The following is a 12,176-nucleotide window of genomic DNA, read 5'->3' as shown; positions in this document are numbered from 1 at the left end:
GTTGGCTAAGAGCCATTTGAGAATCAGCTATGTATGTTTTAAAGCTCCCACGGTATCGAGAAAAGCCTTAGGTATCAACACTGGACGCTGCAGCTTTGTGCTCCAGATAAATCTATGGTCTCAGTAGGCGCAACCATCTTTGTAAGGCATCAACACACATTATGCAAATTGTAATTTCGTAATCGATTATGTTGACTTAACAGAGGATGAACTCATACCTAAAGCCATGAAATAAAGGGCAAAACATTGCTTATAACATTTTAAGCAAGATTACTGTAGTATTATGTTTGTTTGTTTGTTTTGTGTTGGTTTTTTTTTCCTCTTTCTTTGTGGTAACTGTCCTAGATAAAATGAATATGTTCATGTAAAAGACTCAATTGTGAAAATATCAATGTTTGTAAAATAAATTTGTTCTTTTTTGGAGGAGATGGGGGGGTTGATTAATAGCACAGCCAGTGTGTTTTTAATGTTTTATGCCTTTAGAAAAGCAGTCTGCAGTCCCTTATCAGTATGTTAATTTGGGTCCTGTACAACTAGGCTAAATTCCACTTACTTAAACACAGTCAATTTAATAATGTATGTGTGTGTCTTCTTGTGTGCCTGGGTTTATTTTCAAACTTGTCTCTCACACCCTGAACAGGACCGTCCTCGCAGTGCAGTGGAGCACATGAGTGGTTTGGAGGGAGCTCGGCAGCGCATGAGTGTTGAGGAACAGATGGAGCGGATTCGGAGGCACCAACAGGGGGCGCTACGTGAGCGTGAGCGGAGGAGAGAGGAAAGTGCCCTCACACACAGTCTTTCCTTCAGTAAAGACAACCCCTACTACTATACACTGCAGGTAGCAAACCTAACCTCATATTATCTACTCATACCATTGTAAACTAGAATTAGGAACACTTTCACAGCAGTACAACAAAAGCAGTACACACTCACACCTAGTGACTAGGACAGTGAGGGGCAGCCACCTTGGTGCCCGGGGAAACAATTGCGGTGCCCAGTGCAGGAGTACTTAAATCGTAAATGTTGAGGGAGTAAATGGCTCTCCCCACTTCCTGCCAGTCCAGGGGTTTGAACTGGTGACCTTTTCAAGTGCGCTTCTGTAACTTTTAGGCCATATCTGTAGGCAAAGTACCAAAGGCTTGTACAGTGTCAGATTAGCACTACCTGAATTATTTTCATTTTATCACTGAATTTCTAATCCCAAAACCCCCAAGGGATACATTTTATTGAACTGTTACCTTGTGGATTTCAAGCAGATGTATTTGGGAGGCTTTGCACTTGTCTTTAACTAACCTCTACTGTTCAGTACTCTAATAACCACCAGTAAATCATTATACATGAATACCTTTTATCAAAAATATGTTTAACAAACAGCATACAATTTCAGTGAAACAGTCACACAATAAATGCAGATTTTGTCTATTGAATCAGTCATATATTATTCTGTGCTTTTTGGTCATGTTAAAACAATTACACATTGTTCTATATAGCTTCTTATAAACCATGCCTTGCAGAAGTCATCTTGACTGCCTTTAACCCCAGTCATAGCTTATGTATGTTGTGAATGCTAGTCCACAAAGCAGCTGTCTTTGCTTTCGTCTCTGATGAATGATCCTCTAGCTATGATGCTGTGGGAAATCAGAATTATGAATTATGCATCATGCTTACAGCAGTCTGGCTGCATCATGTCTGTCACTGAGTCTGCTAATCTCAAGATGCTAGTCATGCTCAGAGCGCTCTTCTTCAGCACCTGCTATGGAGATTTAGAACTGTGAAAGAAGCACATAGGCTACACCTAAGCTTATGATTTACACTTGACTTTAAAATCAACAACAACGGAAGCTTCCTCGTGAAGACATCAAAAGGATACAGTTTAAAACACATTGCTGTGAGGTTTACTTCTCTGATTGTGTGTCAGACATGCACAAGGAGCTCGGTGTTGTCACCAGAAGAACAGGATGGCAGAAGAAAGGAGATGTCTGTAGGAGAGCCTGTGCTGATTAGACGGGTGGCCACGCCTAAAGAGAACTCCAAACCAATAGCAGTTGAGGTACAACGGCACCCCAGCACATTTACTTTTTATAGCTCACTGAGATATTGGAATGACTTGCATTAAAAATAGCATGGGGCATGTGACTCTGTCCTATGTAAAATGAAACACTAACATTGCATTACATGTTGCAATACATTATTCACTTTCTCTTGTTGTCAGAGCTTGTGGCACATCCTGCTCTTTCCTTTTTTGTCTTAGAAGGAACAAGGTGAGGTCCTGTCAGAGGCTAAGCTCTGCCAGAAGACTTCTGAAGCCAGCAAAAGCCCAGAGCACCACAGACAGATAGAGCCTGCTGTAGACCACATCAAAACCCTGTCTACTGAGAACAGGTAAGGTGTGTGCGTGCATGTGTGCTCCTGGATGCTCCCATGTGCCTATGTGCCTGTCTGTTTGTGTACGCTTAAGCACATATCTTTTCTATGTTGTACATATTGCCAGTATGTACATTTTTTCTATCCTGTTTCATAGCCTGCAGACAGCAGTGATGGTGCGAGTGGGTACAGAGGAGGATGAAGAGGAGGAAGAGGAAAAGCTCCCTGAACAAAGTCAAGATCAGATAATCAAAGACTCCTATGATCTGACCACCTCTAAACTTGGTAATCTGGTTTCAGGTAAGAGGAAGTATTCTTTCTGCTTAGATGCTTAAAACATACAGCCAAATGCAAAACCCCTGGCCAAATACACTGCTCAAAAAAATAAAGGGAACACTTAAACAACACATTATAAATCAAACTGTCCACTTAGGAAGCAACACTGATTGACAATCAATTTCACATGCTGTTGTGCAAATGGAATAGACAACAGGTGAAAATGATTGGCAATTAGCAAGACACACTCAATAAAGGAGTGGTTCTGCAGGTGGGGACCACAGACCACTTCTCAGTACCTATGCTTTCTGGCTGATGTTTTGATCACTTTTGAATGTTGGTGTTGCTTTCACACTCGTGGTAGCATGAGATGGACTCTACAACCCACACAAGTGGCTCAGGTAGTGCAGCTCATCCAGGATGGCACAACAATGCGAACTGTGGCAAGAAGGTTTGCTGTGTCGGTCAGCGTATCGTCCAGAGGCTGGAGGCGCTACCAGGCGACAGGCCAGTACACCAGGAGATGTGGAGGAGGCCGTAGGAGGGCAACAACCCAGCAGCAGGACCTCTACCTCCACTTTTGTGCAAGGAGGAACAGGAGGAGCACTGCCAGAGCCCTGCAAAATGACATCCAGCAGGCCACATATGTGCATGTGTCTGCACAAACGATTAGAACCCGACTCCATGAGGATGGTATGAGGGCCCGACGACCACTGGCGCCCTGTGCTCTTCACAGATGAAAGCAGGTTCACACTGAGCACGTGACAGACGTGATAGAGTCTGGAGACGCCGTGAAAAGTGATCTGCTGTCTGCAACAGCCTTCAGCATGACCGGTTTGGCAGTGGGTCAGTAATGGTGTGGGGTGGCATTTCTTTGGAGGGCTGCACAGCCCTCCATGTGCTCGCCAGAGGTAGCCTGACTGCCATTAGGTACCGAGATGAGATCCTCAGACCCCTTGTGAGACCATATTCTGGTGTGGTTGGCCCTGGGTTCCTCCTAATGCAGGACAATGCTAGACCTCATGTGGCTGGAGTGTGTCAGCATTCCCTGCAAAATGAAGGCATTGAAGCTATGGACTGGCCCGCCCATTCCCCAGACCTGAATTCGATTGAGCACATCTGGGACATCATGTCTCGCTTCATCCACCAACGTCACGTTGCACCACAGACTGTCCAGGAGTTGGAGATCCTAAGGAGATCCCTTAGGAGATCATCCGCCACCTCATCAGGAGAATGCTCAGGCGTTGTAGGGAGGTCATACAGGCACGTGGAGGCCACACAATACTGAGCCTCATTTTGACTTGTTTTAAGGACATTACATCAAAGTTGGATCAGCCTGTAGTGTGTTTTTCCACTTTAATTTTGTGTGTGACTCCAAATCTAGGCCTCAATTGGTTAATAAATTTGTTTTTTCATTGATGAGTTGTGTGATTTTGTTGTCAGCACATTTAACTTTGTACAGAACAAAGTATTTCATGAAAACATTCATTCATTCAGATCTAGGATGTGTTATTTAAGTGCTCCCTTTATTTTTTGAGCAGTGTATATCTGTTCCAGTGAATAGAAGATGAACTGCTTTCAATGTAAAATTACCATTCTTTAGGTATCTAGTGTTAACTGCTCTTTTGAGGTCTAAGCACAGATTTTCAATGGTGTTTGGGTTGAGGGACTATGAGGGCTATGGCATAACCTTTATGAGCTTGCACCTCTTGAGGTTGTGCATTTAAGGGTTTTGAGGTGTGTTTAGGATCATTATCCTGTAGAAGCTCATCAACATCTTTTCAGCTTCTGCCAAATGATGGTGTGACAATTTTCTGGTGTTTTGTAAAATCCATTTTTCCCTCTATCAGTAAAATGTTTCCAGTGTCACTGGCTGCAACACAATTTCAAAGCATGATTGACTCAACCCTGTGCTTAACAGTTAGATAGGTTCTCTTTTCCTGAACTTCAGCGTGCATTTTTCTCCAAACATACCTCTGCTCAATGCAGCCGAAAAAGCTGCATCAGACTTCCAGACTTACCTTAAATGTTTTTTTTGTGTGTTTTTTTGTTTGTTTGTTTGTTTTGTTTTTTAATCTGATGCTGAAGTTTGTGGTGGACACAGGAAACATTTTCTTCAGATAGCTCTTCCATAAAGATTGTGCAAAAAGTGTGCACTGTAAATAAAAAAGTACACCAAGAACTCCAAAGTCTGCTGTATCTTCCTGACAGCCTTGCAGTCAACAAGGATTCAGATTTAACCTTTCTGGGCAATACTTCAAGTAGTTCTTACTGAAAATGGTCTTGGTCTTTCAGACCTCAGCTTGACTACTAACATTTTTGATAACTCCACCGGCTGTCTTTGCTATAAGTCTTATAACCTTCTACCGCTTCCTGGGCATTGGTTTGTGGGCATCAATTTGGAACTTTACATTTTCAGAGTGCTAGGCAGCTGCTTAGGGAGACCATGGTTGTTGGGAGGCTGGGAGGATAGTTTAAATTAGACTCAAGGAGTCAGCATGTAAAAAAAATTTAATTAAAAAGTCACATATGAAACTTGTGATAATGAAACCTGGCTTTTCCTGGCTTTTCCTCACAATGACTGGCCCTAACAAGCTAATTAAAGTCATTAACAAGCTATTTGTTTTTATTGTAAAATCGTACGATACAATAATACTACAGTAATCTTGCTCAAAATGTTGAAAGCAAAGTTTCCTCCTTTATTTCATGGCTTCAGATATGTGTTTATCAGTTCAGTTGACTTTTCATAGTAACAGAAATTTTAATCAGGGGGGTATAAACTTTGCCATGGTAGTTCTCAGCTTTGTCGATGTCTGGCAGTCTGAACGCATGCTTAAGAATAATGCTTTCTCTGAATAAGTTTAGTAAGAATTACTTACTCCAAGTACCTCACTCACACAGTCCATCCTATGCCACACTCTGCACCTGTTTGTGCTTTCCCTCATTAGTCACACCTAGTTCTACTCATTAACTGATTAACAAACTCATGTGTAAGAGCAGGGGAAACAATGTACGAGACCAGGGTCCACAAGACCGGCTTTTGGAATTGAAGGACTATTGCTTTCTATTACTTTGATGATCGTGTCCTTAGGGTGTTTTGCAGTGCTTGTTTTAAGCCCTTATCATACCAAATTCCATTTATGCTGTCTTTCACATCAAGTCTAAAACATATGGACATATGGAGATAGTGCTATATTTCTAGCACTGCTAGCACTGCTTTTAAAGTTTAAAAATCAGGTTTACCAGTTACAGCTACACTAAATATTCAAAAGTATGTGGACACTTGTGGTTCTTATAAAATCGAACATATTACAATTAATGCTAAAATCACACTGTCCGCAGCTAAAGATTTTAGCATTGAATGTAAACATATCTTAACCAGCTGGTACGAGAAGAACGGTTGTATGCAAGTTTGGCAAAATTACACATTTTGGTGGTTTTGTAGTTACAGCCTCTGTACCTATTCAGAAATCCAAAATTTTAGCAAATTCTAATGTACAGTTACTCTGTATTCTGACATAAAAATAATAAATAATATTGTTTGGCACAAATCATATATTAGATGAAGAGAACGAGTACAAAAGTATAAAGTATCAACACACCGTGTATCAAACAGCTATTTAACATAAGGGTGGGTAATATGATGATATTCATGACCAATTTTGTTATCGTCATGCAAGCGAGCATATCGTGCTGTACTCAGTATGGGAATAGCATTTTATTTAGAATCTGCTGCAACTGATGCATTTTGTCTGCATGTCAAAGTATTGCAATAAATATTATATATCGTAAAATTGGTTTTAAATATCCTGGTACAATTTCAAAATGTAGTGTGTTTAGATTTTTTATCAGGCTTCTTCTGTATCTGTTCTGATAAGCTTACAAGTTGGGTCCTTACTTAATTTTCTTTTCTACTGTAGTTTTCTAAACAGCATTCACCAAACATCTCAGAAATATATGATGAAATTTGTTGTAGTTGATCCTATATCCTCCGGTCCACGGAAGTGAAAACAAATATTTGGCCCACCTGCAGATTTGCTGATGTCTTAAACATCAGTCCTGGCACCGTTACTTGACAGGGTTTATCTCCCCGTCCTGCCTGCCTTGACTCGAGATTACAGTGAGGATTTGATTGTGTTTAGCCACAAAAGTTTGCATTGGGCATGGTGACATTAAGCTCATGTGTGGCTGCTTCAGTGCATACCATTATATTGGAAAATGTTTTCTACAGAGATTGTTTAATTGGTTACACAATTGCTTGTCTTTGTCTCGTTGTAGAGCTTAAACTCAGTCAGTGAAACGCCCAATGTAAGATTTTACGGAACAGGGTGTTGCACTGAGTACGTTTTTTTTTGTATCTTGTTGGACCTGATGTAAAGGTTTCAGCATGTTAAAGATGGCCATTTTTTCATGTGTGAAAATTGGACTTTCCTGCTCTGTCTATGCGCGTGTCTGTTTATCTAGCTCCTAATCTGTGTCTGTGTTAATGTGATTAAATGTTTGCATGTTTTTGATGTGTACCATTAACATTTGTGTCTGTTTGTGGGCTTGCTTTGTCAAATGGTTTGCAGTGAACAGCCTGTCCAGTCCACCACAGTCTCCAAGCTCCTCTCCTCCCTGCCCACCACAGCTCCCTGATGGATCACACTTCATGTGTGTGTAGTGGAGAAACAGTACAGTAAGAGCTCACTGCCAGACTTAGATCCTACCTCTCTGAATCCTGTTTTCTCTTTTTTACTCACCTCCTATTATGTCCTGATGATGGACACACTGGGTTGTGCGTAAAGCATTTTATGATCATCTAAAGTGTACACAGTATTGTTATAACTGGAGGAATACATTGAATCAATTTATTCACTTATTGTTCTTAATTTTGAATTAATTGCGGTTTTAATAGTATAGCAGTTTTTCAGGCAATTAATTGTTAATGCATAAATGAAAATTTTTTAGGTAGACAGGATAGTTGTTTAGGCTCTGAAGTGCCACACTCTCATGAACCAGTCTTTTTGTCACTATCATAAACTATCTTTTTTTAATAAAACCCTGTAATTTAAAGGTTGTGTATGTTCGCATATCTGTTTCTCAAACAGAGGAGGAAAAGGATGGCCACTCAGTGCAATAGTAATTAGCTTCCCTGTTAGGCTTCATTATCTACAAGAAGCCATGCCAAATTCAAACTTGCCACAATTCACCCAGTAATTGCTAGCTAAATGGAGTTTTATGCTTGTTGTAGACTTCAGATGCACAATTGGAAATAAACATATTGTGTTTTATGTTCGCTTTGAATTTAATATAATTTGCATATAATTTTACTCAAAGTCTAATGTTCATCACCTACATTTTCTTTGAATATTTCAGGTTATAATGCTACAAAATATATAATATAGCCATAAACACTTTGTTTGCTTTAAAAACAGATATTTGTTTCTTTTATAATGTTGCCAAAGGGCAGGTAAAATGGGTGTGAGCATGAGAGTTTAGAGCAGAATTGGGACACACTTCGCCTCACATCCCTTCGCTTTTATACAACACTGCTTCTAAAATGCCTAATATGGTCTCTAAGCGACTCAGCAGTCCAATCAGAATCAGAATCAGAATCAGAATCTCTTTATTTCACCAAGTATGTTACCCATACAAGGAATTTGTCTTGGTGAGAGCAACACGCATGACAAGTAACAAAGAAACACAGAACACAGTCTTAAACTAAAGGAAAATGACACTAAACAATAAATAGGGTAGGGGATAAATTAAAAAAAAGTAGAAAGTACTAAAGGTAATAAAGGTAATAAAGAGCTGAAAAATATATTTACAGAAAAGAAAAGGACATCTGTACAGGTGTGCAAATAGTCATAGTGCAAAATAGGCAGAGTGCAAATAACTGTTCAGTCCGGTTTGGTACAGTTCAGTTGTAAGTTTAGAGGTTTACAGTGGGAGGTGACCACTGTGATTGAGGAGCGCTACAGCTCTGGGGAAGAAGCTGTTAGCATGACGTGTTGTGCTGGTTTTGATGGACCGCAGTCTTCTACCCGAGGGGAGTGTCTGGAAGAGGAGGTGTCCAGGATGTGAGGGGTCAGATGTAATCTTGCCAGCCCGCTTCCTCATCCTGCTGGTGTAGATCTGTTGAAGTGATGGCAGGTTACATCCTATGATCCTCTCTGCTGTCCTGATGATGCGCTGGAGTTTGGTTCTTTCTTGTGAGGTGGAGGAACCAAACCAGATAGTTATGGAGGCTGTGATAATGGACTCGATGATCGCTGTGTAGAACTGGATCATCAGGGTCTGTGGCAGGTTGAATTTCTTGAGCTGTCTCAAGAAGTACATTCTTTGTTGAGCTTTCTTGATGATTGAGATGGTGTTTTTCTCCCATTTCAAGTCTCTGGAAATGGTGGTGCCCAGGAACTTGAGTGACTCCACCATTGATACTGCAGTGTTGTTGATGTGGAGGGGGGGAAGGGTGGGTGGATTGCGTCGGAAGTCCACCACCATCTCTACAGTCTTTTCTGTGTTTAGCAGCAGGTGGTTGTTGCTGCACCAGGACACCAGCTGCTCAATTTCCTTCCTGTAAGCAGACTCATCACCGTTGGCTATGAGGCCCACCAGAGTGGAGTCATCTGCAAATTTCAGGATCTTTACAGCTGGATCTTTGGAGACACAATCATTAGTGTAGAGGCTGAAGAGAAGGGGTGAAAGAACACAACCCTGAGGGACTCCAGTACTGAGTGTCCGGAGGTCTGAATTGTGCTTCCCCAGCCGCACCTGCTGTCTCCTGTCTGTCAGAAAATCCACGATCCACCGACACATGGAGTCTGGCACTGACAGCTGGGAGAGCTTGGCCTGAAGAAGCTGCGGCACAACAGTGTTAAAGGCCGAGCTAAAGTCCACAAACAAAACCCTAGCATAGTTTCCATGGCTGTCGAGATGTTGCAGGATAAAGTGCAGGGTCAGGTTGACCACATCATCGACAGACCTGTTTGCTCGGTACGCAAACTGCAGGGGGTCCAGCAGGGGATCTGTGATGGACTTCCACAATGGGCTACCACTATGGCCAGGGGGTCGCCAGTTTGAATCTTAAGCCATGCGGCTTTGCCATCAGCAGCCGGAGATCAAACTTTTGTTGTAGAGAGCACGGCTAATTGTGCTTTCTCCAACAATAGTATGATCTGTTTGGGACTTACAAGAGAGGCTCATGAAGTGCTCATAGCGAGTGCTCGTGAGCACCATTCTTGATGGGCATGCGCAAATGAGGGGTGCAAGTAATGGTACAGGGCCTATGTTGCAGTCTGTTCCACCTACTGTTGTATAGTCCTCTCTGAGGTAGTTGATTCAGTGAAGTAGTAGAGCCTTCAGTGAATGAAGATGTTTTTATGCAGGGCTAAAGAAAAAAAAGTACCAGTTAACAGTTGGCTACAAAACTGAAAAGCATATCTTATGCCATAAAAACTAAAACTAAAGCAGTAGCAGTAGCATTTCAGTTTGTTCCACTTAAGCTGTATTTAACCATTTAAAGACTTATCCCAATCTTCCCAAATAAAAAGATGCACACACGCAGCCGATTTAAAAGAAGCAGACGTTAGCACTCACTACAGTCCGACACCAATCAGCTTGAGCATACAGGTTAAGGTTTTGTAAAACTTGGTTCAATACATGTACAGTTACACTGCTCACACCTACTGATTATTTGCTGATATACAGCAAACATAGATAGCATAAGTACTGTGTTTAGTCATTTTTTTTTTACATGTAGTGTATTAAAAATAACCAAACAATTAACTCATTATTTCCGCTCTCTCCCAACCAGCTCCGCCACTGGCATCGCTAAACATTAACATATGAAGGACGTCCTACTGGAGAGCCAAAATGCAGCCCTATATTGCAGAGACTGGCTGCAGCAACACTGATTTGATGTTCACTGAACTGAGCCGTAGCTCACATCTGATTTCCCAGACGCCACTGCAGACTCCAAGCAACAGGTTCCATGATAATTCTTATTTATGATATTGTTATTATTTCTATGTTTTGTTGTGGATCTGATGATTGCAGAGTTTTATTCTGTGTTTGAGTCGAATTTGTATGAAGTGAAGCGAGCGCTGCTTTGGAGAATCTAAATAATGTGTATAAATGTTTAAATATAAGAGCAGCCGCAGTCAGTTCACCAACAGGTAGGGGAGTGGGCATCAGTTAGGCATGCTCTCTCTCTTTCTCTTTCTCTCACCCACTATATATATCTTACTCTCTCTCTCTCTCTCTCTCTCTCTCTCTCTCTCTCTCTCTCTCTCTCTCTCTCTCTCTCTCTCTCTCTCTCTCTCTCTCTCTCCCCCTTTCTCTCACTCTCTATATATCTCTTTATATCTCTCACTCTCTATCTCTCGCTTTCTCTCTCTCTCTCTCTCTCTCTCTCTCTCTCTATTTCTCTATTTCTCTCTCTCTATTTCTCTCTCTCTCTCTCTATTTCTCTTTCTCACTTGCTTTCACTCTCACACCCACACAACACAGTCATGTCACTTCCACTGCCCAGGGGTTCTACGCATTGAACTGCCTTTTTTTGTTGTTATTTGAATTTGTTTGGGTATTTTTAGTTGATTTGTTTCCTCTTTTGCAGTTTTACCAGTGTTCTTTAACACTCCGATTTTAGCAGGACTTTTGCACTGTATAACACCTCATTGATTTTTAAAGTAGTACTGTCTTGATATCAAACGATCTGTGTTAAAAACACATACAGTGTAAAAGATGATTTCAATAAGGTGCCACTGTACTGCTGCAGACGAGAGAGTATTATTTTGGCTTTGTACAAAAACGTGTACGTTGGATAGATACACCTGCAGCACTGTTCCCCGACACATCCATGAATGTTCAGGCTTACATTTTATTTTTCTAAGGCTGAGATATATTTAATTAGAGTATTAAAGAGAGTATTAAAGGCTTGGTTTAGTGTGGTCTCTGTCCATGTCGGGATCCAGATCTAGAGGAATATAGCACATGTACAAGTAAAAAAGCAATAAGCAAGGTTTTGGTGTTAACATTAATGTAGAAAATGTATAGATCATATTGTATATAATGTACACCATACAATAAGCAGAGCAGAAAATTATAAAAGGTTATCAGAGTCAATATGCAAATCTCATCTGTTTTATATCATGTGAAATAAATGTTGATGTTGTTATAAATGCTGGTTGTGTTGTTTGCTTCTGTCCACACTGTTGCCTAAGCTTGCTTTATTGTTTTCAGAATAACAAATAACCAAAAGCACTGTCTGTCTTCACAAAGTACAAAATTTGACATACATTGTCTTATCAAATTATTATGACAATCTACCTAATACTAGGGGTAGGGCTGCAACAACATTGTTAAAATTGTTAATAATCGATTGTGTTGGCAACGAATTTCATTATCGTTTTGTTGTGTTGCATGATTAATGTGTTACTCACCTTGTAATATCCGTTTACGTCACCTGTTTTAAAGTGAGGAAACGTAACGGCGCACTCACACTATGCGAACTGGTTCAGAACGGCACATGCTGTTTTTTGCTTGTTAACTGG

General features: G+C 40.9%; 1 protein-coding gene across 17 annotated transcripts in view; it reads left to right on the top strand.

The window, feature by feature from the left end:
• Nucleotides 1-11,804, top strand: part of plekha5 (pleckstrin homology domain containing, family A member 5) — a 157,946-nt gene extending 146,142 nt beyond the window's left edge. For 16 of the 17 annotated variants that reach the window (XM_072672807.1, XM_072672806.1, XM_072672805.1 and 13 more), the window contains 6 exons: nt 641-838; nt 1,919-2,050; nt 2,252-2,382; nt 2,522-2,664; nt 7,212-7,293; nt 10,439-11,804. In XM_072672807.1, the coding sequence (XP_072528908.1) occupies nt 641-838; nt 1,919-2,050; nt 2,252-2,382; nt 2,522-2,664; nt 7,212-7,293; nt 10,439-10,466 (714 nt within the window). In that variant the 3' untranslated portion in view covers nt 10,467-11,804. Of the gene's footprint in view, nt 1-640; nt 839-1,918; nt 2,051-2,251; nt 2,383-2,521; nt 2,665-7,211; nt 7,319-10,438 lie in introns of all 17 variants that reach the window. The other variant, XM_072672802.1, reaches the window with a different exon arrangement.
• The last annotated feature ends 372 nt before the right edge of the window (nt 11,805-12,176 follow it).

This window comes from Salminus brasiliensis, chromosome 2, assembly GCF_030463535.1.
Source record: "Salminus brasiliensis chromosome 2, fSalBra1.hap2, whole genome shotgun sequence".
Classification (NCBI taxonomy): domain Eukaryota; kingdom Metazoa; phylum Chordata; class Actinopteri; order Characiformes; family Bryconidae; genus Salminus; species Salminus brasiliensis.
The sequence above is the reverse complement of the archived record's forward strand: the minus strand, read 5'-3'. Positions and strand labels throughout refer to the sequence as shown.